Source organism: Vigna umbellata, chromosome 1 (genome assembly GCF_029865625.1).
Source record: "Vigna umbellata cultivar VRB3 chromosome 1, Vumbellata_1.0, whole genome shotgun sequence".
Lineage (NCBI taxonomy): Eukaryota > Viridiplantae > Streptophyta > Magnoliopsida > Fabales > Fabaceae > Vigna > Vigna umbellata.
In genome coordinates, this window is record NC_142165.1 from 103741004 (window position 1) to 103766328 (window position 25325).

The following is a 25325-nucleotide window of genomic DNA, read 5'->3' on the forward strand; positions in this document are numbered from 1 at the left end:
TTTTGGTAACTAAACATTTGAGCAAATTTTAATCAAACCAAGTCGTGTTTCCACCGCAATTAAAAAACATATACACTTAAACTATCATGAATATGTTTACTTTTAATTAAAATATAAAACCTGTCATTATAAAATGTTTTTTTTGGTAGAAATTTACTGCATCATAAAAAATTATTATTTTGACTGTACAATGGAACAAAAAATAGTACGATTTTTAACTATTTGTTCCCATCGTCTAAGAATGTGACAACAATATGGTCAAGGTTCTGTCAATAAATGCCTTAAAAAAATTAGTGAATTAGTATTTGATTTACATCTTATTAATTAATTTATAAAAAAATGTAATTATTTTTGAATAATATATTCCTAAAAATCTTTATAACATTTATGCTAATCTTGATGTAATTTATTTAATACTCATGAATTAATGACAGAATATTTAAATTTTTACAATAGCATAAAAAAAACAAACTCTTTGACCATTAATAAAAGCTAAGAGTGTTATAGGAAATAATCGTTGATATCTTTGTTAAATTTCTTAATATATTTACATATCTTATTAAGTATAAAATTTGTATTCATAAAATTGTCACACACACACACACACACAATTCTTACGGATAAAACATGCTTTTTTTTAAGATACCTATTATAAAAGTTAAAAAGGAAATGTAGTACAGGGTTATCTAATTTTTTCTATATTATCTTTATTATAGATATTATCTTTACTATAAATATTACTGCATAAGATAATTTGTGAGTAGATATTTATGTTTGGCCTACTTCAGTTATTTTTTTTACAGAAAATATATATGAAATTAGAAAGTTTAAGAAAGTGATAAAGAAAAGAGAAGATAAAAAGAAAAGAAAATAGTATTATTTTATAGTGAGGGGTGTTGAAGTCCAAGGCACATCAGCGCGGTCAACATCATAATTGTGTGGGAGAAGTCTTAATTGTGATACCATCCATGGGTGAGTTTTTTTGGGTATAAAACGCATACCACTCGTCTCTTCGTATTCCATTCTCATCTCTCACCCTTCTCTTTGCTTCTCTCATTAGGGTGAGTTTCGGGGTGTAGATCTCTCTCTTCTGCGCTGCTCTGTGGCTCTTTCTTCTCAAACATGGCTGCTGACAAAGCAGCAATCACCCTCGACCAAATCAAGAACGAGACTGTTGATCTGGTATGTCTTCTCACCCACCGCACTTTTTCTTTATGTTCTTCCGTCTTCTACTGTTTCTCTTCTTAAGATCCCGTTTTTCAAATTGGGCCTCTTCGATTACTCTTTCCCTTTCAGATTTCTTTGCAATGACAGCATAATGCTAAACGTACAACCAATTTTTTTTTTACCACATTATTGCATTCTCTCTCTGTATTCACTTTGTTTCTCATCCCCTTTTTTCCTCTGCTGTACTCCTAAAGTGAGGTGTAGGTTGCGTAACACATTTGCATTCAAATCCTCCGTCTTCTCATCTTACTTGAATTAAATATATTTTCATTTAAAAATATCTTTCTTTTTTTTTTTCAAACAAAAGTTGAATTAAATATATTCTTTTTGGAGATACTGATCTAACACGAGAAGAGTAAACAAGTTGTAATTTTTACATATTTTTGCATATATTTTTTCTATTTGATTGATGAGAAAAATTAGGGAATGATTTATAGAGTGCTACAAGTTTAGGTGAGGCAACATGCTCCGAAAGGGACGTGGTACGATTCCAAAAGCAACCCGCAATTATGGGATTTTTGGGATTCTATTTTTTTTTCCAGAAAAACCTCTCCACTTTTTTTTTTTGGTTATCAAACACGTGAATTTCGCATAATTTATTTAAGCAAAGGATTACGCTGTTTTAAATTACATCTATCTAGAATTGCGAATGTTTTATTCTGCCTGTAAGTTTTCTAAAGATAAAATATAATTTTTAAAAAATTATCACCGAATCTCGTGTCTTTTTTTTTATATTTTCTGTGAATAATTTAATACTAAAACCGTGTTTCCATTGTTTACTCTCAGATAGTTTTGTAAAGTTAAAACATCAATTTTATTTTTTTAAACAACTTTATAGCGGAATCTTGTGTCAGTATTTTTATACAAAGATATACAAAATCATATATATTTGGAGGATCAATTTTTTTTTTTAAATTCATCCAAATATTTAAAGATTTATATAATAATCCAGTGAGCTTTTAAGTCTTTCAAAAGCTTACGTAATAGAATTTTTCATAATTTGAAAGCTCAATCTTTTATTCTAATGGATCTAACGTGTCAGAGGCGAAAAAAAGATAAATTGTTCAACATGCTCTATAAGTCTACTTTTCGACATATTTTTTTCTCCGCGTTGATGGTGCGTAAATAACAATTAATGTGGTAATATTTTTTATGATTTTAGTCTGTATATTTTAAAAATTGATTAATTCTTAATTCTTAATTTTTTATTATAACAGTAAAAAACTGTCACTAAATATAAAAGTTAAAGTTAAAAACAAATATTAAAAAACCATACTTTTCTCATAATTAATTACTGCATTAATTTATATGCATATTATGTATTATCTGTCTCTTTCTATGCGCCGTGTGTGGTCTGAAGGAATTTTAAGTACTTTTCCGTGGTACTTTGGGCTTTTTCATTTTTTAATTTTTCTTTTCTGTACATTCAGACCCACCTGCTTAACCGTAGCTTTCACATTTATGGTGCCACGATCCTTAGCCCTGACACACCAGGGTCCACAGCTTCTATATTTATTTTATTTTCTACAACTACAACACCCTTTCACAATTTTCAACACGATAATTTAAAATATAAATTCAAATGACGATGAAAAATTAAAATCAAAGGAATCACTTTGTTATTTAAATTCAGAGTTATTTTTCACATTAAATTGTACCAGTAATTTACTGTTACTAGGTAGAGCAATTTGGTCTTGTTGAAGTTATTGGTGAGATGTGAACAGAAAATTGAATTGAATAACGTGGAAGGCGGTGCAAGGTGTTACACATGGAGGATAGTTGTTCTGTCCTCTCTGACACAAACACTTTCTTGGGCGGTGTTCAGTCAACGCTTTTGTGATTACTGCACCTACTGACTTTGGTTACAGCCCCCTGTGCCCCGTTTGGTTCACTTTTTTAAAATTAACCGTTATTCGCTTCACACTGCTAAAATTTGGCGTCAAAGTCAACGTAGAAACAGAAAGTTGTTTCTAATTTTATTAAAAAAGTCTGTTTCTTGAGTATTTTGTAAAATATTGCCTAACCAGAAGCACATACCCATGCATGAACGAATAAATTTAATAATTGCGTTCATAAATCATTGAAAAGCAAAAGCAAACAATTGCTAAATAGTATTCAAGAAGCGACTAAATTTACAGTTACCTGTTGAGGGGGGAGATGATGCATGTGGCGTATGTGCTAAGGAATCAATTATTCTAACATGATTTGTTAATTCACAGGAACGTATTCCTATTGAGGAAGTGTTCCAGCAGCTGAAATGTTCCAGAGAAGGATTGTCCTCGGAAGAAGGAGCCAGTCGGCTTCAGATATTTGGGCCAAACAAGCTAGAGGAGAAAAAGGTTCCTTTCATTATAATATACAATTATAATACATTTGGCTAATATATCTCTATGGTACAGTTGTTAAATGCAAATGCTGATCGGTAACATTTTTATTGATGTAGGAAAGCAAATTACTCAAGTTTCTTGGGTTCATGTGGAACCCTCTCTCATGGGTGATGGAAGCTGCTGCTATTATGGCAATTGCTCTTGCAAATGGGGATGGGAGACCCCCAGATTGGCAAGATTTTGTGGGTATCGTCTGCTTGCTGGTGATCAACTCCACCATAAGTTTCATTGAAGAAAATAATGCCGGTAATGCAGCTGCTGCTCTTATGGCTGGTCTTGCCCCCAAGACAAAGGTAGCGAATGGAAGTTTAATGAGAATTCGAACTTCTCATTGTTTAAAAATGAAACTAAATCGTTATGAACTATAATGTCTCTGTTTTACTTACATACTATTTTGAACTGTTTGTGCAATTCGAAGAAGAAACAAGTTTAAGCATGTTTTAGTGGCTGGCTGAATTTTCATTCTTGTAGGTTCTAAGAGATGGTAAATGGACTGAGCAAGAAGCTGCTATTTTAGTTCCTGGAGACATCATAAGCATCAAACTAGGTGATATAATTCCTGCTGATGCTCGTCTTCTCGAGGGTGATGCTTTGAAGGTTGATCAATCCGCCTTGACTGGAGAGTCACTTCCTGCTACCAAGGGTCCTGGAGATGAAGTTTTCTCTGGCTCAACTTGTAAGCAAGGTGAAATTGAAGCTGTTGTCATTGCAACCGGTGTCCACACATTTTTTGGGAAAGCAGCTCACCTCGTGGATAGTACCAACCAAGTTGGCCACTTCCAGAAAGTGCTTACAGCAATTGGAAACTTCTGTATTTGTTCCATTGCAGTTGGTATGTTGGCTGAGATCATAGTCATGTACCCGATTCAGCACCGCAAGTACAGAGATGGAATTGACAATCTTCTGGTCCTCTTGATTGGAGGAATTCCCATTGCTATGCCCACTGTGTTGTCAGTGACAATGGCCATTGGTTCTCACAGGCTTTCTCAGCAGGGTGCTATAACGAAGAGAATGACAGCCATTGAAGAAATGGCCGGTATGGATGTTCTTTGCAGTGACAAAACAGGTACACTGACCCTTAACAAGTTGAGTGTAGACAAGAACTTGATTGAGGTCTTTGCAAAGGGTGTCGACAAGGATCATGTGATGCTTCTTGCGGCAAGGGCTTCCAGGACTGAAAACCAGGACGCAATAGATGCTGCCATTGTTGGAATGCTTGCTGATCCAAAAGAGGTTTTAACTTATCTTCATTTGCATCAGTTTTTATACTTCAGTTAATTGTTAAAAAAATTATGTGACGGCTTATGATGAACAATTTTGTGCTTCTGTAGGCAAGGGCTGGGGTAAGAGAAGTGCATTTCTTGCCATTTAATCCTGTTGACAAGAGAACTGCTTTGACTTACATTGATGCCGATGGATATTGGCACCGTGCAAGCAAAGGTGCTCCCGAGCAGGTAATCTCATGACTCAATTTGTTCAGAAATGGTGAGATTTCTTGTTACTCCAATGATGATGCTAATGTAATTTATTTTTTGAACAGATCATGACCCTATGTAACCTCAGGGAAGATGCAAAGAAGAAGGTTCACAGTATTATTGACAAGTTTGCAGAGAGAGGGCTTCGTTCACTTGCTGTTGCTAGACAGGTTTTCATAGCATCTTCACGTTTGAAGTTTGTGTTGAAACTATGCATTTCCTTTTACCAATCCCTCTTGGTCCTTCTGTGCTACTTCTGCAGGAAGTTCCTGAGAAAACAAAAGAAAGCGCTGGTAGTCCATGGCAGTTTGTTGGTTTGTTGTCACTGTTCGACCCTCCCAGACATGACAGTGCTGAAACTATCCGTAGAGCTCTGCATCTTGGTGTAAATGTCAAGATGATTACTGGTAATTAATCTAATTCATTACAACCCAAGTATTTTTCTCTTCAAAGAGTCTGTTGAATGAAATGGTATTTATTGCCAAGAATGCTCAACTCAATGTCCTGTGTCCTGTATGTTATACTCCCTAGGAGATCAACTTGCCATAGCTAAGGAGACTGGACGAAGACTCGGGATGGGAACTAATATGTACCCATCCGCTTCCTTGCTCGGTCAAGACAAAGATGCTAGTATAGCTGCTCTTCCAGTAGAAGAGCTTATTGAGAAGGCAGATGGTTTTGCAGGAGTGTTTCCAGGTTTACACTCTTTACCAGTTGACCCAGATGATTTTCTTTTCACCTTAATTTCTTCTCCTGAATGTTACACATTGTTATCATCAACACCTTTTTATATCTGCAGAGCACAAGTACGAAATTGTCAAGAAGTTGCAAGATAGGAAGCACATCTGTGGAATGACTGGAGATGGTGTCAATGACGCTCCTGCTTTGAAGAAGGCCGATATTGGAATCGCTGTTGCTGATGCAACTGATGCTGCAAGAAGCGCTTCTGATATTGTATTGACAGAACCTGGTTTGAGTGTTATTATTAGTGCCGTCTTAACCAGCAGGGCTATTTTCCAGAGAATGAAAAACTATACGGTTGGTTGCTATCTGTTTTGTTCATAAACAATTTCTTTTGTGCTTGTTGTTTCTAAATTAACATTGTTTGCTATATATTCTTTGTATTTCAGATATATGCAGTATCTATCACTATCCGAATAGTGGTAAGTGGATAGTAATGTTATGATTTTATGTAATCGTCACGATAAAGAATGAGTGCATATCAATAAGTTTGGGTTCTCTCTTGTTTTGATTGCAGTTTGGCTTTATGTTCATAGCATTGATCTGGAAGTTCGATTTCTCTCCTTTCATGGTTTTGATCATTGCCATTCTAAATGATGGTAAAGTTGTTAGGATTTTGGCAGATAATCCTCTGAATTAGACTTGATTTCTCTTCATTACTATGCTGATTGACATGAGAGGTCTGACACACTAATTGGCTTACTATTAGGAACGATCATGACAATTTCCAAGGACAGAGTGAAGCCATCTCCGTTGCCCGACAGCTGGAAACTGCAAGAAATATTTGCTACTGGGGTTGTGCTTGGAAGTTACTTAGCACTGATGACTATCATATTTTTCTGGGCAATGGAACAAACTAATTTCTTCCCTGTAAGAATCATTCAACTGAAATAATTTCAAGACTTTTTCCTGGATCAAACAAATAACACCCCTTTGACTGTTCTTGCAGGAAAAATTCGGAGTTAGACACCTGACTCATGATGAAATGATGTCTGCTTTGTATTTGCAAGTCAGTATAGTCAGCCAGGCTCTGATATTTGTTACGCGTTCTCGAAGCTGGTCCTTTGTTGAACGCCCTGGAATGCTGTTAGTTATTGCTTTCGTTATTGCTCAGCTGGTAAGCATGGTGCTCCTTTTGATCTCCCAGAGTTGTTAGTAGGCACGCTACGAGATGAGAGGGGGATGGAACAATATTTTGACCAAATTGTTTGTCTTTTTGCAGATTGCTACAATCATAGCAGTGTATGCTGACTGGAGCTTTGCAAAGGTGAAAGGAATTGGTTGGGGTTGGGCAGGAGTCATCTGGCTATACAGTATTGTCTTCTACTTTCCCCTTGACCTCCTGAAGTTTGCCATCCGTTACATATTGAGTGGCAAGGCTTGGCTAAACCTCCTAGAAAACAAGGTATATATCTATTCGTATGTTAGCTTTCTTTCTATAATGGTGAAAGCTTTCATGGCATTGATTTGAATTGGTTGTTTCAAAATCTGTCAGACTGCCTTCACAACCAAGAAAGACTACGGTAAGGAGGAGAGGGAAGCTCAGTGGGCTCATGCTCAGAGGACCCTACATGGACTTCAACCACCAGAAACTACTAGCATTTTCAATGAGAAAAACAGTTACAGAGAACTCTCAGAGATTGCTGAGCAGGCCAGGAAAAGAGCTGAAGTTGCAAGGTAAGCCAACCACACCTTTGTGTCCTTAAACTGGTGAAATCTATACAAATATGAGTAAAATAGTCTATAATGTTGAATTATTTTACAAGACATTCAATCACAATTTGGTATGCATGGTAGGTACATTGAATTTTACAACAATCAGAGGTCATACCTGACATGATTCTTATTAGTTTATGGTGTAAAAAATTCATAGTACTACATAGAAATTATTCTCTATAAATATTTATGATTCTATAATCTCTTTGTCTTTATTACTAATTCATTATGTTTACAGGCTTCGCGAGCTTCACACTCTGAAAGGACATGTTGAGTCTGTGGTGAAGCTGAAGGGTTTGGACATTGATACTATCCAGCAGCACTACACCGTGTGAGACACCACCGAAAAATTGTAGATAAGAAAAGTGCACAAATCCAGTGGCATGTCTGAAACAAAAAGAGAGGCTGTCTTCCTTCGCCTGTCATGTAGCTTTAGCAATCTACTTTTCCTTTTCCATGTAATTTTTGGTTCTTGCTAAATGGTTGTCTTCACCTTTTTTTCTTATGATAGAGACGAAGTGTTAGTTTCTATAGTCCTTGTTTATCCGCTTTCGTATTACTTTTGGGGCTTCTTCATTTCTGTTCTCACTCACCATTTTTGCTTAAGAAATTAATCTACTAAATAAAGAAATGTATATACTTTTGACGGTAAATAGTTAATAATGTTTTTCTTGATAGTAAAAAAATATTTAACTAAATTTGAAAATTTTATATTTAAAATATTTTTTCTATCAAACTTAAACCAAAACTTTTGTAGTTTATAATTTATCAAATTTCCAGTTTTAAAAAAATATTTATTGGATAGACTTGTCAACATGATGAACATTTGTAGACGAGGGTTGGTGTAATTGGGAAAACTAGTCTTCCACTACAAATCAATGCTATTTAGTGTATTGATATGTAGATACGGAGTGCATAAAGAGATAATTATATTCCAACTGACGAAAGCATGATTTAAAAGTGCATAAATAAATAGATTTGTAAGACGGGTAAGAACATTATTTAGTCATAAATAATCAAAGAGATATAATAATTAAGATATTCAAATACTATTTCGAATAGGAGACACATGTGATTCTTTTCAAGTATGTTAGGTTTTCTTGATTGTATGTACTGGAAAAAAGAAAAATTGTTTAGTAAATAGGAAAGGACAATCCATTGGAATGATCATGAAAAATCTAGATTAAACTTGAAATTGTGATGTTATTTGACATACCATCTTTAGTAATTTAGATTTAAAATAATAACTTTAACCATACTAGCTTTTTTAACACATTAAATGTGTTTAGTAAGGTCTGAAACAAGTTTCTATTATATAATTCAAAGTGGATAGATTCTAACATGGTATTTATCCAAAATAGACAATATTTGTAAAAATAACTCATCTCAAAGTTATAAAAAATAAGTTAACAATAACTATGTTTTATCATATTTAATGCTATTGATAACTATTATGATATATACCTGTGATAATTCCTTACAATGTTGTAGATTTTATTAAATCACAATATGTAATGTGAAACTAAAAGTATTTTATGACTCATATACGATGATAATAATAATAATAATAATAATAATCAATGTTTATAATCTCTTTATCATCTTAAATTATAAAAAATAATGATAATTGTAATTTTGAATTTAGATATTTTAAATTCATTTGATATTTCTAAGTTCATAATTTTTTTAGAAAAAAATTTAAAATATAATATCCAATTATGAATAGTGAATACACTAATATAACGAAAATTTTTATGACGATTAGAAAAGACTTTTTGTGTCAGACCTATCATAGATATAACTGACATAACAAGTTTCAATTGCTTCTTTAGTAAAATTGAAGCTCAAAAAAACCTCTTTATTTATGAAGAAAGTCATATAAGTTTCTCCTAGACATAAACTTTAATAAAGTCATAAACATGAGACATAAACATTAAAATTGCATTACCAAGAGATTCAACATGACACCGAGACAATCTTAGAATTACTTGATGTTACTACCGAGGGTAACCGACCGAGAGTGTTCAGATAATACCAAGCAGGTAGAAACAAGCCTAATATGTCCGATCGGGCCTCTAAAACTGTTTGCTGAGACAACGGTTGAATGCTCATGAATGTGTAGTTAATGAGGTAACGGTCGTTGTCGGGTATTTAAGATCAGCATTGAAAGCCATTAAGAGGTAAATTAATGGATAATATTCTCTGAAATCATATAAATAACAATCGAAGGAGAAGGTAAACTCTCTGTTTTTCTACAATTATATAGACTTGCAAAGACCAATTCTGACTTGAGCGTCGGAGTATTTCCTGCAGGTCACCCCATTTATACTGAGAACGAGCGTAAGGAAGGGGAAAGGTGAAGGACCGATCGGTAGAGGAGGAGTGTTTCCGGACGGAGGCAGCAGGAGTTTTTCCCGGTCCCATTCAGTAGGAACACTTGATAAAATGTATATAGGTAAGCAAAAATATTATATCAATCCAAAACTAGTATAAATTGAAAAATAAAGTAGCATTATGAGTATAAAAGGAAAACATGTGTACAAGGCTTTCACCATTAAGGGGTGGGGGAGGGTTGAAATGTATGCAACCTCTACCATAAGTAGAGAGGTTGTTTCCACTACTAAAATTGACAATCACCACAAAATAGTAACATTATCATTAAACCGAAGCACATCCTCTAAACAAACAAACTTCTTGAGATAGAATCGTGCATCATAAATTCTTAGGATTCTTTATTTACCAGTTATAATACAAAGATTTTGGAGCCTAGTACATGCATCGATGTACCTAACAACATTCTTATGTCAATCTTCCTACAATCCAAGAAAAATTATGGTTGGTAAAGGAAAAATTATTATTTGGGGCTATAAAGATACTACATCATTAATCACTAATACTCACAAACTAGTAATGTCAAGATTGAAATATTATTAGATATTTTCATATGCATTTGATGTAAAGAATATCTTAAATTTAGATATTATTTTTAGTTACTATATTTCTTTCTAGAATCGTCTAGAAAATAAGTTAAACAAATAAGGAAGTTCATGTCATAATTGTAATTTAGCCAAAGTTCATGAACATTTTATATGACATTTTAACAATCAAACCATTATGCTAATTTCATGGTATTTAAATCATATAACAAAAATGTTAGCACCTTTAGAAAAATAAATAAATTAAAACATGCTTCACTTTAATCAAGCAACACTATAGGTAGCACAACTTTACATGTGTGTGCATATGTATCAAGCTATCAGGAATTGCTGGTTTTGAGACTGAAATAAACATAAGAGAATAAAGACTCAGTCATTAATAAAAGACAATAAACTAATAGCTCAATATATCAAAGAACATAAATTCCTCCATGATTTCCATTTCCTTTATTGTAGTTATAGGTTGTGCCAACCAGATTATCATTTAATACAATGCAAAATGAATAATTATAAATAGAAATTACAAGGTGTAACAAATCCATCAAAATAAGAACAAACATATTGGGATTCGAGACTAATATTCTTTATCTTTCCCTAAAATCTTAAATGAGAGAAAAGGCAAAGGACCATAAGCACAAGACTGAAAACAAATTGATGAGAGTGAGACATAGATGATGAGACTTGCAAGAGCACCAGAGCGTGAGAGCCACAAAAACACAACAATAACAGATAAAATATGAGGAGAAGCTAACAAGAGTAAGAGAGTGAAGTGTAGCTAGAACAACAAGAACAAAACTAAAGAGAAGAAGAGAAGAACAAAATCAAATATTTAATATCAGTTAAAAAAAATAAAGTTTATAATGTAGCTTTATTTAATATTTATCTCAGACTAAGTTACTGGTAAAATTTAAAATTATTACAAATATTTTAAAAAAAGTTTAATTTATTAATATTTCATGATAATAATAATAGACAATAACTTATAAAAATTTATAAAAACTCCTTCAACATTTTTATTGAAATTTACATGTAATAATTTTGAACCCACTAAATTGGCGGAACTAATTAAGTCAATTTGGCAATAACAAAATTAGCGTGATTGAAGTTTTGGTTGAATTTTGTGTGTAACTAAATGTAAATCTGCACGTGAAAGCATAGATGAACAATTTGTTGGTGTTCATGACATGTATAATTTGCTATGCATTAAATGAAGCATAAAGATAATTAGGGTCCACCTGTTTCTCCTATTGACTTGTCAAAGACTTCCATTACTACTTTGGTGGTTGTGTTTGGTTTAGCCAAGCATGCACTTGTCTTTTATTTTCTGCATAAAAATTAAATAATTTATTTTATTTATGCTAAAATATTATTACTACATTGTGTTAATTATTTTATATTTTCTTTTTGTAAAATTATTATTAATCAATAGTCATAATAATTTATAATTATTAACGTCAATTTAGTTGACTTTAATATAATTTAAATAATTAATTTCAAAAAATTTAAAAGAAACTATTTTTTTAATAAAAAAAAATATTTGAGTTAATATCAATTAGTTCGGTTTAACTGACATTAAGTTTAATTGATTTTAAAGAAAGTTAAAAAGTGTAAAAAAATATAATTTTTTTTATTAAATAGATATTGTGTTATTATCGATTTAATGAACACTAAATAAGATAAATTTTATAAAAATATAACGTCAATTTAGCAGACATGTTAATTTTATTAATTTGTAGTATTTTATTGATGAATTAAATATATTTTTAATTTTTAAATTTTGATACTAAATTAAATCTTTTATATAAATTTTGATATAATTTAATTTTTAAATTTGAAAAATAATAAATATAATTTTTTAATCTAATTATATTAATTTTTATGTATTATATTTAATTTTTTATTTATTTAAGTTAATATTCCAATATTAAATTATATATTATAAATATGTATGCGTATTTTAAATTTAATTATGTAAATCAAATCAAAGAATTAAATTAAAAAAAAACTGAAATAATATAAAAATTTCTTGCCCAGTTATAAAAATTTTAAAAATACAAATTTTCTATTTTAATCCATTACTTTTTTTTTCAATCAACGTTTAATAATTTTATTGATTTAATTTTGAACAACAAGACAAATATTTGAAATTTTAGGAAAAGAGAGAAGAGATATAAATAGAAAACATATACTGTTCCATGTAGAAAAAGTGTGAGGGATTAAAAGAAGAAAAAGTGTGAGGGATTAAAAGAAGTACAAGGAATGTCCATTTAAAATATTAAGAAAAGAGAAGAAAAGAAAAGGAGATAAATAAAAAACATCTTGTTCTTCACATGATATTTCATGTATACAAATGTGCGAAAGTCAAGGAAAACCGTATTATTATCTTGCAGCTTACTTATAATTAATAATATTTTTTTAAAATTATTTATTTCTTGTAAAAAAAAATTTAAATAATAAAAATCTAATATAATTAATGTTTTTATTTTTATATTTAGATTTATAATCATGTATTTATATATATATATATTAAAATATTAATTTATATAATTTCACAAATAAATAAATTGAATATTCAAATGATTTAAATATTATTAAACAACATTTTAATATTTTAAAAATCAAATTATCTAATTAATAATTATAATAAAAATATATAATAAAAATAAAAAATATATAATAAATAATAAAATAATAATAAATAGTTGTTGATGGTGAATTATCAATCAATCAAGTTTAAATTAGTTTAATCCGTGAATTAACCCTATATTGAAAAAATAATACAGCTTAATTCAAATTCATATGAACCAAATTAACTTATAACTTTAAATTTATTTTGACATCTTTAATATATAATATTAAAAAAGTTGTTTAATGAATTTCAACCTTCTTTATATAATTTCAAACCATAACAATGCATTATAAATTAAAATAATGAAAATGTAACAAATACAAGATATTAACATTTCTTTCGAAAATGAGAGTGATTGATAACAAATTTAACGTCTATGTGTTTGATTTTATTTAATTTTGAAGAAACTCTGCTCTCTTTTTTCGTCAATTTTCTAATAAAATAATTCTTTAAACAAACTATTTTAAAAAATAAGTATTTTCAAATTTGCAATATAATATATACTTGCAAATGGAAATAGTATAATATCTAAACAGTATATTACAGAAAACAATATTTAACATAGCTTCTATAAAAAAATTTCGGTGAACTTGCAAGTTTTATCAAAATAGCATCAATTTTCCTGCGTAAAACACTGTGACAGGTAGATGAAATAATATAAACTTTAAAAATCAATAGTGTATAATTTGTAACAGAAGAGAACTGACTGTAAGTACTTCATACTAAGAGAGGATTCAATAACATCAACAGTTGATGTTAAAGGGAGAATAAATACATGTTCAAAGATTTATATTTTAATCCCAAAGAAAATGACACCCATAAAGAAAAAAAAAAGAATAAAATTGAGAAATAAACTAAATTAATTAAACATGTTACGTTTTCCTCACACATATACATGTATTATATATCAATAAAATAATATATAATAATAATATTTAAATAATTAATTTCAGTTTATACTGATTTGTGTAAAGTTAATCAAACTAACAAATTTAAAAAATCTAAAAATTTCTTATCCAGTTCCAAAAATTAAAAATAAATTAATCTATTCTTTTATAGTAATCGATTATATTTACTTTTTTTCAATTAACTTTTAATACTGTTCATTGATTTAATTTTGAACAATAATAGAGAAATGCTTGAAATTTTAGAAAAAGAGAGAAGAGAGATAAATAGAAAATATATGATCATTCATGGACTATTTTTGTGTAGAATAAATGAGGGGGAATGAATTAAAAAGAAGTATAAGGAATGTCTATTTAAAAAGGAAAATGTTATTTGGACAACAAAAGTTTGACACAATTTTGACAACGGCGACGTGGCAGCTGTGCATTGGCTCAGTGAATTGAAAACAAACCAGAAAAAACCCAAAATACCCCTCACCCCGATTCACTGAGCCAATGCACAGCTGCCACGTCGCCGTTGTCAAAATTGTGTCAAACTTTTGTTGTCCAAATAACATTTTCCATTTAAAAATTAGGAAAAGAGAGATAAATAGAAAATATGTCATTCTTCATATGATATTTCATGTAGAAGAAGTAAATGTGGGAAATAAACTTTCATTTAAAAAACAAGCAGATTTTGAACCCACACAATTATGTTACAGCGTATCTACATCTAATAATATTTTCTTAAGAAAATCTGTATTTTTTTTTTGCCAAGATCCTTAAATAATATATATAATTATTTTATTTTATTCTTCTTTTATTTTTTTTTCTCTTCTTACTCCAAATTTTGCCACAATTATACTTTTAAGAATTAGATCTTGTAAAAACTTTACTATTTTTGACATGAGAATAAAGTTAAGATGTTTAGTTACATTGTGACTCTGCATTGGTTATGTGTTTAATATTAATATATATTTTTTCTTTTTATTATTTATAATGGATAACAGATGTACTTTAAATATGGTTTTAAAACATCTGAAAATAAGATGATTAAGTGAGAAACATAAGATTCCCCTGAGATATTAGGGGTAGTAGGATGGTTGTATCGGAAATCTGATAGATGTCTGTCTCAGATATTTAAGGAGGCACACATGCGGATATTGCCACTTCAATCATCATCTTCATCTAAAATATTTTTTTACTTCTTACTCTTCACTTTCTCTCATGTCCTTTTCAATAACCTTTCATTTCTAAATTAATATTTAGTTAAATAAAATAAATGTGTGTACCTACAAAAATACCTCAAACAAAGGTGGAGCCCTTCTGAATGGGAGAGCGTGGATGAATTTCTGCCTATAAAATCATCCTATATCTCAATGCCTTTCAATTTAACATACAATATGCTGCACTTTAATGTAAACTAAATGCTTTCCGCTCTGCACGTGATCAAACTAAATGCTCCCTCTGCTGTCCCTCAAAATCCAACCATATCTTCCCATTTTTTTTCTTTAACTTTATAAATATTCAAAGCCACAAATTATGCCATCTTCGTTTCAAACACTCATTTAAATAAAATAAAATCACACTCTTATATATCACAATAGAACTCTCTTTCTCTCCCTTTGACCGGTTACTATTTATTTGTACGAATATAAGCTCGGATACATTTATCTTAAACGATGTACCTCTTGTCATAATATCTTATATCCCATTTTATTAGGAGAATTTCTTAATTTGATGGTACTTTTAAGCTTAGATGCTCTTCAATTTATGAGTTTTACAACGGAAGGAGGATTTTTAAAAAATATTTTCCTTTACATTAAGTGATTTAGTTAATTCATACTTAGTATGTACTTTCTCTTTTTAAATACCATTACTTGAACTTAGATAGAAAAGTGATCTACAATTGAACACTTGAAGCTGCAAAACGTACGACAACATCGTCCACCACAACCATTCACATTCATGTATTGCATAACAAAATCTCCATAACGTTTAAAATATGCAGTACAGTCTCAACGATTAGGTTCAAAAACTTATTATGTGTTCTCTTCAAGAGGTGATTTGTGGAATTGAAAAAAAAAATCTTATCTTCACATATAAGAGAAAATTTAGGACGAAAAGTTTGGATTTATTATCAAATCATTTACATATTTCACTCTAAATCCATTTATTTTTATTTTCGAATTTCTTAAAAGAAACAATAAAAATATCATCTTTAAATTTATTGAAATTCATTTTTTTTTTCAAATTCATCCTTAAATAGATACACGTCCTTAAAATAGAAAAAATCGTTAGACAAAAGAATTTTCAATGTTGGTGGCGACAACAACCATTGCATAACCTTCTTAACATTTGAAATTGTTAAAAGCCAAATCCACACACGACAAACTCATTGACCCAAAACTTACAAAAAGTATCTGGTTTAAATTGTTAAACATAAATAATTTATTAAAATAAATTTAATCACATTTTTTTCTACACACACAAAAACTAATCTTGCTCTGGTTGCTAGAATTGAAAGAGCAAAGGAAGAGGAAGCTCGGGTACAAGAGGTTTAAAGAGGGTAAAAAAGGTTAGTAGATGGTTTGCGTGTATTAAAGAATCTGTTTTCCACGAGTGAAACCGTGTTTCACATTCATTTATTTAGCTTTCGTATAGTACAAAGTAAAATATGTTATTAATGAGTATTAAATGAAAATAAAGGTAGTGACATCCGAAAGCTACTTTATAAGTGCAATGTTTCAACCGAAAAAACTACTGTAGTACTACTCTCTTTCATCCAGAACCCATTGACATGATTTTTTGTATTAAAAAATTGTGATGGTGCCAGGTTCTGAGGATATAATTTTCCTTACGTATATTCACACGTTTAAATTGACAGAGAGAGATTTGCTTGGAAGTGGGTATTGTATCGAGTGAGAAATACTACGTTGCTATTTGTCCATCCTCACAATTCACGAAGGGTAGCGTAAAACAATGAATGACATAGGCTCTGACAATTTGACGAACCCGTTAATTGTGTATGACTCGTCAATGCAATCTCTCATGTAGACCACTACCACTATACTCCAACATATTCAACTCCATTCAATCAATGTTAGTGCCTTATTTCTCTTGTAGCTACCGTGGCTAATTCATCCTTGCTTTTCAAATGGCCCTACCCAACACACATATCCGCTATGTTGTGTTTTGTCATCCATTCCATACCCTCACCACTGTTTCTGCCTCAGGTAGGATATTTATCATATATTACCACTAACGTAGTAACAATTATTAACTACCACAATCCCAACCGTACCTTACACTAATTACCTGACTTCTCAGACTCTTCACATGCACACTTGTCCCACAAACTTCAAACGGTGGTTGGCATTTAGTTTTACTTTAGACTTCCAATATCTCTACTACTATAGGATCCTCTCAAACCATAAAGCTAACCAACTCTTCATCCTCTTCTTCTATTTCAACTTCTTCCTTTTCTCATCTTTTTATTTATTATATATTCTCTTAGGATGACTGTGTATATAATAAGCAAGAAGGTGATAAAAGGATTTTATCAAGGTTCCACCATGATGAACCTTTTTGTTTTTTGTTTTTCTAATGAACAAAACATTTTGGCCTTATTTATATACACAAGACACCAACTTTTGTCATTGTTGGTTTATAATATAATAATGATCCCATAGCAGGAATTATATATATATATATATATATATATATTCTGAGTTGTTATGGTATTGAGAGAAATTGAATAAAGAAATGATGAATGTGATTGCATAGTGAAAAATGATAATGAGAAGAGAAGAGAAAAATTGATTGAGTAGAAGTGCTCCCTCCCACATAGGAGTAGGAGTAGGATGAGCTGGTTGATTTGAAATGAGGGGAAAAGGTTTTGTAATTAGGGAGACCCTGGAGGAGCAAAGGGAAAGAGTACCAGTTAAAGAGGTGGAGTCATGTGAGGGCATTTATAGTGGGGTTTTGGTGTCTTTGTTTTCTAGTGCACATGGGAGAGACTCCGTTCTGTGGGCAGTTGTGGAAAGCAAGAACCATGTGAGTCCATGTGCCATTCTAAATAAGTAGACCACTCCCAACATTTTGCACACAAATCTCTCACTTTCTTCCTCTTCTTTCTCTGCTTTTCCTTCAATCTATCTATCTCCTTCCTATCATTCCAACTATTTCTTCATAACTTCACTTACTCACCCATTATACCTTCATCAACTTCCTTCCTTTCCTTACTTTGTTATTCTTCTTCTTCTTCTTATTACTTTGCTTTCCCTTTGCCCCTTTCTCCTACTACTCTCACCAACCATCTCTCCACATCATCATCTTCTCTCTAATCCCTTTTGCCAGTTCAATTTTTTTGCTCAACAAAACCGTCTTTCAATTCTGATTTCATCACCCCCGCTTCTCTTTCTCTGCCTGGAAGCATTGTTTCCTAGATAAATGGAAGGGCAAGTGGCTAAACGCAGACGTGTATACTCTGTGGAGCCAAACCAAATAGTGCAATCTATATTCACTAGGAATTATTTGAACCATTTAGTTCCAGCGTTGGTGAATATAAAGGAGAAGACCTCCGTAGAAGATAGCAGCCGTTGTGATATTAACAGTGCTGTCAAGTATGAGGTGGACATGGCAATGGTGTTATCAGCACAAGGTTTTGCATGGAGTAACGGCCTCAAAGTCAAGCTTCGAAACGATCGTGGTCGAGTCAATGCAGCTAAAAGCTCTACGTTTCTTGAAAATGCGGTTGGTGAAGGTTCATCAAGTGCTTGTGAGAAAAATGAGGTTGTGCCAATGGAATTCTCTTCAAACCCTAGCTCGAAGCCTAAGGCTGAGGCTTTGGGGAGCAAGTCTAAGTGCAAGGAGGTGTCAGAAATGAAAAGGGATTTGGCGAGAGAAGATGATAATGCAGATGAGGACATCGACGAGCAGTGGAAGAGGCTGAGAAGGTTGATACCTGGAGGAGAAGAGATGTGTGATGAACAAATGACTAAAGAGCTTGAGAGTTACATTAGCTGTTTGCAAATGCAGGTGAACGCTCTTCAGTTTCTGCTGCCACAGACCCGTTAATTTAATTTGTATCTCGTGCATTTCAACAAATTTAGCCATAAACTATGTTCAATTCAACATATTGTTCTATATTTCCTCTCGCTGTTGATGTAATTTGAATATGATTATTGCACATATATATTTTTCAAAGAGCAACTAAACACTTCATTTTTTTAACACCTGGTTATCATTTATAATTTTTCTGTCACGTTCTATAATTTATCATATATTTTTTTTTTCAGTTTTATCTCTCACTCATCATTATGTGTGAACTAGTATTTTTGGGTTTGAAAATATTATTTTTCCTTTCCAAAACTGTTCGGGACAGAAAAGAATGGTACCAAAAGGTTCAAAGAAAGTGGTGGTGCAATTAACAAAAGTTGTTTCTATAATATTGTCTCCAAAGCAATGAAGTTATTCTTCTCTTCATCACATTCACAGACTTATGCAAGATAGATGAAAATGCAGTTTGGTTAATTGGAGTGTTTATCTGAGAGTTAAACGAGGCAGTGGGTGAGTTGTTGATGTTTCTGATTTGTGTGTTAATTAGAAAAAGGTATTATTGCGTTGATATATTGATATAAGATATGGTAGTTTGTTTTTGGCACTACCACCTAGCTATTCGAACACTTACTTTGGCCTTGTTTACGCATTCTACGAAGTGTCCTTTTAGGACCAGCAAAGTGATGCATCATTAAGAGCTTTGGCAGCAGGTAAAAAACGATGATACAACTGGCTTGCTTTTTTATGAGGTGCTCAAGTGATCAACATTTTCTCAAGACCCCTTATAAAGGAACAAACTCCTATCATTAATAATAAATAGTACTATACAATTTTTTCCATTCCGAGATTGAGGGGGACTACACTTAGGATTTTTGGTTTTACAAGATACACACATTTTTAAATTTTAAATTTAAGGATAGGAGAATCACATATTTCCGATTTCAAAGAGTTAACCGGAGGGAGTCATATTCAATCAGGAAAAAGAAAAAAATTAATTCAGCATTTAAATAATAAATGTAATTTTAATCGTATCATTAATACTCAAGTACTAGGCAAATTTTTTCATTACGAGAGGGATTACACTTAGGATTTTGGGTTTTGCAATTTAGACACATTTTTAAGTTTTAACTCAAAGGATAGGAGAAGCACATACACATTCACCCCACTCATAAAGGTTTTGGATTTCAACAAGTTATGGAGGGAGCCGTATATTTTCATTCAATCAGGAAAAAGAAAAATAAATAGTTTTGATTAATTCAACATTTAAATAATAAATGTAATTTTTGTTTTTTTGTTTTTTCTTCCTTTTTCATTTTTTGGTGGTATATAAATACGATCCAACTCTCCCATCCAATCAAGAAATCCATGTCTGGATTCTAATTAAGAATCTGATCTTGCCTTGATTTTGAAGGGATCATGGGAAGCCAATATTTTTATCAAACATCTCATTGATGTGAGCTCTCTTAATTACATTTGTGTCTTTCCCACCAATTATTATGCAATTATAATACCTTATAATTCCTTATAATTCATTAACATATGATAGACAACTATTATATCCGTACAACGTACGTAACCCATATGGTGTTAGTACGTATACGTATATGGTACGGAATAAACAACTTTCTAATTAAGATTTAGCATTTGTTGAGTGCGTGCTTGTTACTGGTGTTCAATTTTTATATCAGATTAAATGTTTTCCTATAAAGCAAGGACGTAATAATTCGTATAAAGTAAGGACGTAAGTGTTTCTTAATTATACTGAGATTGAAATGAGTGAAACATTTCCAACATATAAAATAAGTAATTTTAATGTAATAAAAAATAGACCCAAAAACTTCAAATTTGTAAATTAACATTAAATGTTGGTGAAAAAAATAATATAAAATTGAGAGTTTATAAATATAAATAGATTACAAATTTCACTATATATACATTTATGTTGGATGTACATGTAAAATATCTCGTCGATTTTCTCTTGGGAGACATGAGAGGGAGATCCGAAAAGAAAAGAAAAAAGCAAATCTTTTTTTACATAAAGAGATGATTGAAAAATAAAGTTTACATATAAAATGTATATTAATTGATCCTTTAATTGTATTTATAAAAAATATAAAATTTAAAGAATATTTATGAAAAAAATCAGCATTTTATTTCACTTTCATTTTCTCTTTGAAATTAAATTCTCAATCATACACTAGAGTTAATTAGTGGAAAATGATATTGTCTTATTAAAAAAAAATCATTTGGTCGTTTAAGATTCTGTAAGTTTATTATTTAATAAAATAAAATTAAAATACTTCGAGTATTAATTCTTGTTCAAGTGAACTCTGCATTTTGTTAATTATGCCTACTTTCAAAATCTTAAATTATAATTAAATTAATTGGTGAATAAATATTTATAAGTTATTCATTAACATGGTCATTCATTCTAGGAGACATTTGTTTCACCTCATATTTCTTTCTGTTTGAAAATACGAAAAATAAAAGTGTATTTTCATGTTTGTTTGAAGGTAATGAAAAATAATTTTCTTAATAATCTAATGTTGGGAACGTCACATGTTTTCATGTTTTAGACATTTTTTTTTATTTCAATGAAGAGAAAATCAATATCTAATATTCCAACTTTATTCTTCCTCAATTTTTTTTTTCAATTTCAATTAACTAATTTTTTTCCATAAAATTAGTAAATACTAATCAAACATATCCATAAAAAACAAAAGTAACATTCTAAGTACAATGTTTTGAGAAAATTTGACTGAAAATGCAAGATTTTTAATTAGTTCAGAAAGAAAATATAAAGGGTTCGTTTAAATTATTAATATATGCTAATTAAATTCTAATAATTTAGATAAGAATTGGAAAAAAAAGTTAGTTAAAAAATTAAAAAATATATGTTATGAAGTAAAACACATTTGGCATTGTAAAAGTGGTTGCTAAATATAAAATAAAATAATAAATATTTACAAGATACAGGTTGGATAAAATTATAATATATGAGAACATAGTGTTTGAAAAATATTAACAAACTAGTGAGATAAATTTATTTGTTAAACATGTATAATCCAGAAAAGCTATTGGCAATTGAATGCATATTTCTAAAACGAAAACTTATAGCCTTATTTATTTCTTTCCTAAAAAAGTTCATACTATTAAAGTAAATTTCTTCGTAAAAAATAAAAGAAAAAGATTATGATAGATGGAAATGAATGAAATTCAATATAAATAGGTAAATATTTGGTGAAAATAAAAGTGTTTATTTTTAAAATAAACGTAAAGTGATAAATAGAAAAATAAAAGAAATAAAAATTGAATGAAGATTAATAAATGACAGTTTCTTAAAAAAAATCTTATTTTTCTTATATAAAAGTACTCGTTTTAATTTTATTTTTCACCTGTTTATTTTGCCTCTTTCATATGAAACAAGAGAAACTTCACATACATAAATGAATGCTGGTAATGAGGAAAATTTGATCAGAAAACAAACTAAACAATGCTAAAATATTTTACCTACATATTTAAATATTGGAAAAAGGAAATGCTAAACAGTTATATATATATATATATATATATATATATATATATATATATATATATATATATATATATATATATATATATATATATATATATATGGATTTGCTAACCCGCGTACGCCTGTTTTTCAGTTGGTACATTTTAGCAATGTGTACCGGATTTTAATAGACAAAAATACCCTTATATATTATGGATTCCAAGTTTTAAGGTTAAGGGTATTTTAATAATTTTCATTCTCAAAACTTAAAAAAAAAAAGAAACCCCCATACCCTTACTCACATCTCTGATTCCTCTCAATCCTTTCTCTTTCATCTATCTCACTCAAACCTTTTCTCTGTCATCCCTACTGTAGCCCCAATTGAAAAAATCTAAAACACTTGCCTTTAAAAAATTTGCCTTTGTAAAGAGTTGAGTCATTGATATATTCATCTTCAAGACAAATGTTCATTCAAGATCTCTTCAATTTCACCATCTTCACTAACCTCTCTAATTTCATCATCTGTATTTGTTGAATCATCATCTCTAAAAAAACCCTCCAGGCCAATTACCAATTCTTTCGGATGTCATTATGCTTGTGAAAATTAGATAAAATTAAATACGACAAAATTATAAAATGAAAACTCATTATAAAGTCCTGTAAGAAATTGTTTAACAACTGAGTGTTTCTGATTTTTTTCCAGGTCAATTACCAATTCCTTTGCTGTCATTATGCTTATGAAAATTAGATGAAATTAGATAAGACAAAAATTATAAAATAAAAACTCATTTAACAACGAGTATTTCTGATTTTTTTTCTAGGTCAATTACCAATTCCTTTATGCTTGTGAAAATTGAATAAAATTAGATAAGACAAAAATTATAAGATGAAAACTCATTATAAAATCATTTTTTGTAAGATTGTTTAACGGCAAGTGTTTCTGATTTTTTCAATTGGGGCTACAGCAGGGATGACAGAGAAAAGATTGGAGTGAGAAAGAGGAAAGGGAAAGGGTTGAGAGGAATGAGAGAGGTGAGTAAGGGTTTGGGGGATTTCTTTTTTTTTTTAGTTTTGAGAATGAAAATTATTAAAATACCTTTAACCTTAAAACTTAGAATCCATGATATATAAGGATATTTTTGTCTACTAAAACCCGGTACACATTGCTAAAATGTACCAACTGAAAAACAGGCGTACACGTGTTAGCAAACCCCATATATATATATATATATATATATATATATATATATATATATATCTTAATTATATAAGATATTTGAGCTTTTTTTTAAATAAAAAATATTCTTTAACACACCTAAATTTTTTACATTCATTTGACATTATCTTTCTCTACCTTTTACTATTTTGTTTCTTGAAAAAATACAAAAGTTTATACTTTCATAATTATTTTACTCTTATATTTTGTGTCAAATAAATGTAAAAATGTGTCTTAATACCATTACTCTTTCAAAATACTTCCCACAAAAAAAAATGTCCCAGGTTCGCTATTGACCACTTTTCATAATAAAACATAATCGTGGATATTAGACAATAAAATAACCATACATAATGTTATAAAATCGAAACATAAATTAACTTTATTTTTGTCGGGAAGTTTAATAGAAAGAAACTAATAATCTTTCACAATATCATAAATTAGATTTTTAATCACTCTTAAAAAATATGCTTTATATCTAATAAGCATTGAATAAGATTATCTTTCATAATGATTGTCAAATTATAATAGAGAAGCTCTCACAACAATGATTTTATATTAGATAATGATACTTTGATAACATTTTTTTTATAACATTTTAATATAATCTATGTGTTATTATGTGATTGGTCTATATTGGTGATTATAATTATTATTATTGATTGTGAAATAATTTTGGACCAATAGTGACACGTAGATGATGTTAAAATATTTAAAGAAAAAACGTTTTACCCTTTCATCTTTACACAACATTAATCAACCTGCAGCTTTTCACCAAAGCCCTTGACTGTGACAATAATAGGGAGATGGTTTACAAACTGTGACTATCAAATTTCTTCTTGCACCCCATCAAATTTCTTCTTCCACTCATCATTGCTGTGAAACTCCAATAGTAACCTTATGGGTTATTTAATTTAACCCTAACTGTTTCCGGACACTGATTTAGTCTTCAGCATGGTTATTTGTTATCTGTACTTATCCAATTGATCCCTGGAAGTGACTAAGTAATACTTTTTATGAAGAAAAAAAGTTTATTCATCATTTTAGATAAATAATTCACATAGTATTAATAATATTAAAAATAGTATATTTGCATATAATGTTCATCATGATTTTATATATAAAAAGGTCTTAATTGATTTAGTGGTAGCAGTTCATTTCAATAATAATAATAATAATAATAATAATAATAATAATAATAATAATAATAGGATAATAATAATTTTGACAAATTTTTTTTATAATATTTTAACATCATTTATGTATCATTTTATGATTGATACAAAATTATTCTACAATCAACAATAATAATTATAAACATCAACATGGATCAATCACGTAATCATATATAAATAATATTTTAAAATATTATAAAAAAATATTGTGAAATACTCTTATCAATAATAATAATAATAATAATAATAATTAAAAAAAAGAAAGCATAGATGATGCCGCGTGGCAAGTGGAGAACCACGAAAATGATGAGCATCGGTACAAATCAGACAGAAACTAAAAATATCAGAGGATAGTGAGTTTGGT

At 30.0% G+C, this 25325-nt stretch overlaps 2 protein-coding genes across 2 annotated transcripts; both read left to right on the forward strand.

The window, feature by feature from the left end:
• Positions 1–1016: 1016 nt before the first annotated feature.
• On the forward strand, positions 1017–8075 carry LOC124825734 (plasma membrane ATPase 4). The gene is made up of 16 exons (XM_047298429.2): positions 1017–1182; positions 3447–3566; positions 3671–3907; positions 4086–4847; positions 4946–5068; positions 5155–5259; positions 5352–5496; positions 5621–5785; positions 5889–6127; positions 6220–6252; positions 6348–6429; positions 6540–6700; positions 6780–6947; positions 7053–7235; positions 7326–7507; positions 7785–8075. Exons 1-16 carry the CDS (start codon positions 1123–1125, stop codon positions 7879–7881), a joined length of 2862 nt encoding a protein of 953 aa, XP_047154385.1. The 5' UTR covers positions 1017–1122; the 3' UTR covers positions 7882–8075.
• A 10024-nt stretch (positions 8076–18099) lies between these two features.
• On the forward strand, positions 18100–19150 carry LOC124825724 (transcription factor bHLH146-like). Its single transcript, XM_047298411.2, has one exon. It carries the CDS (start codon positions 18448–18450, stop codon positions 19072–19074), a length of 627 nt encoding a protein of 208 aa, XP_047154367.1. The 5' UTR covers positions 18100–18447; the 3' UTR covers positions 19075–19150.
• The last annotated feature ends 6175 nt before the right edge of the window (positions 19151–25325 follow it).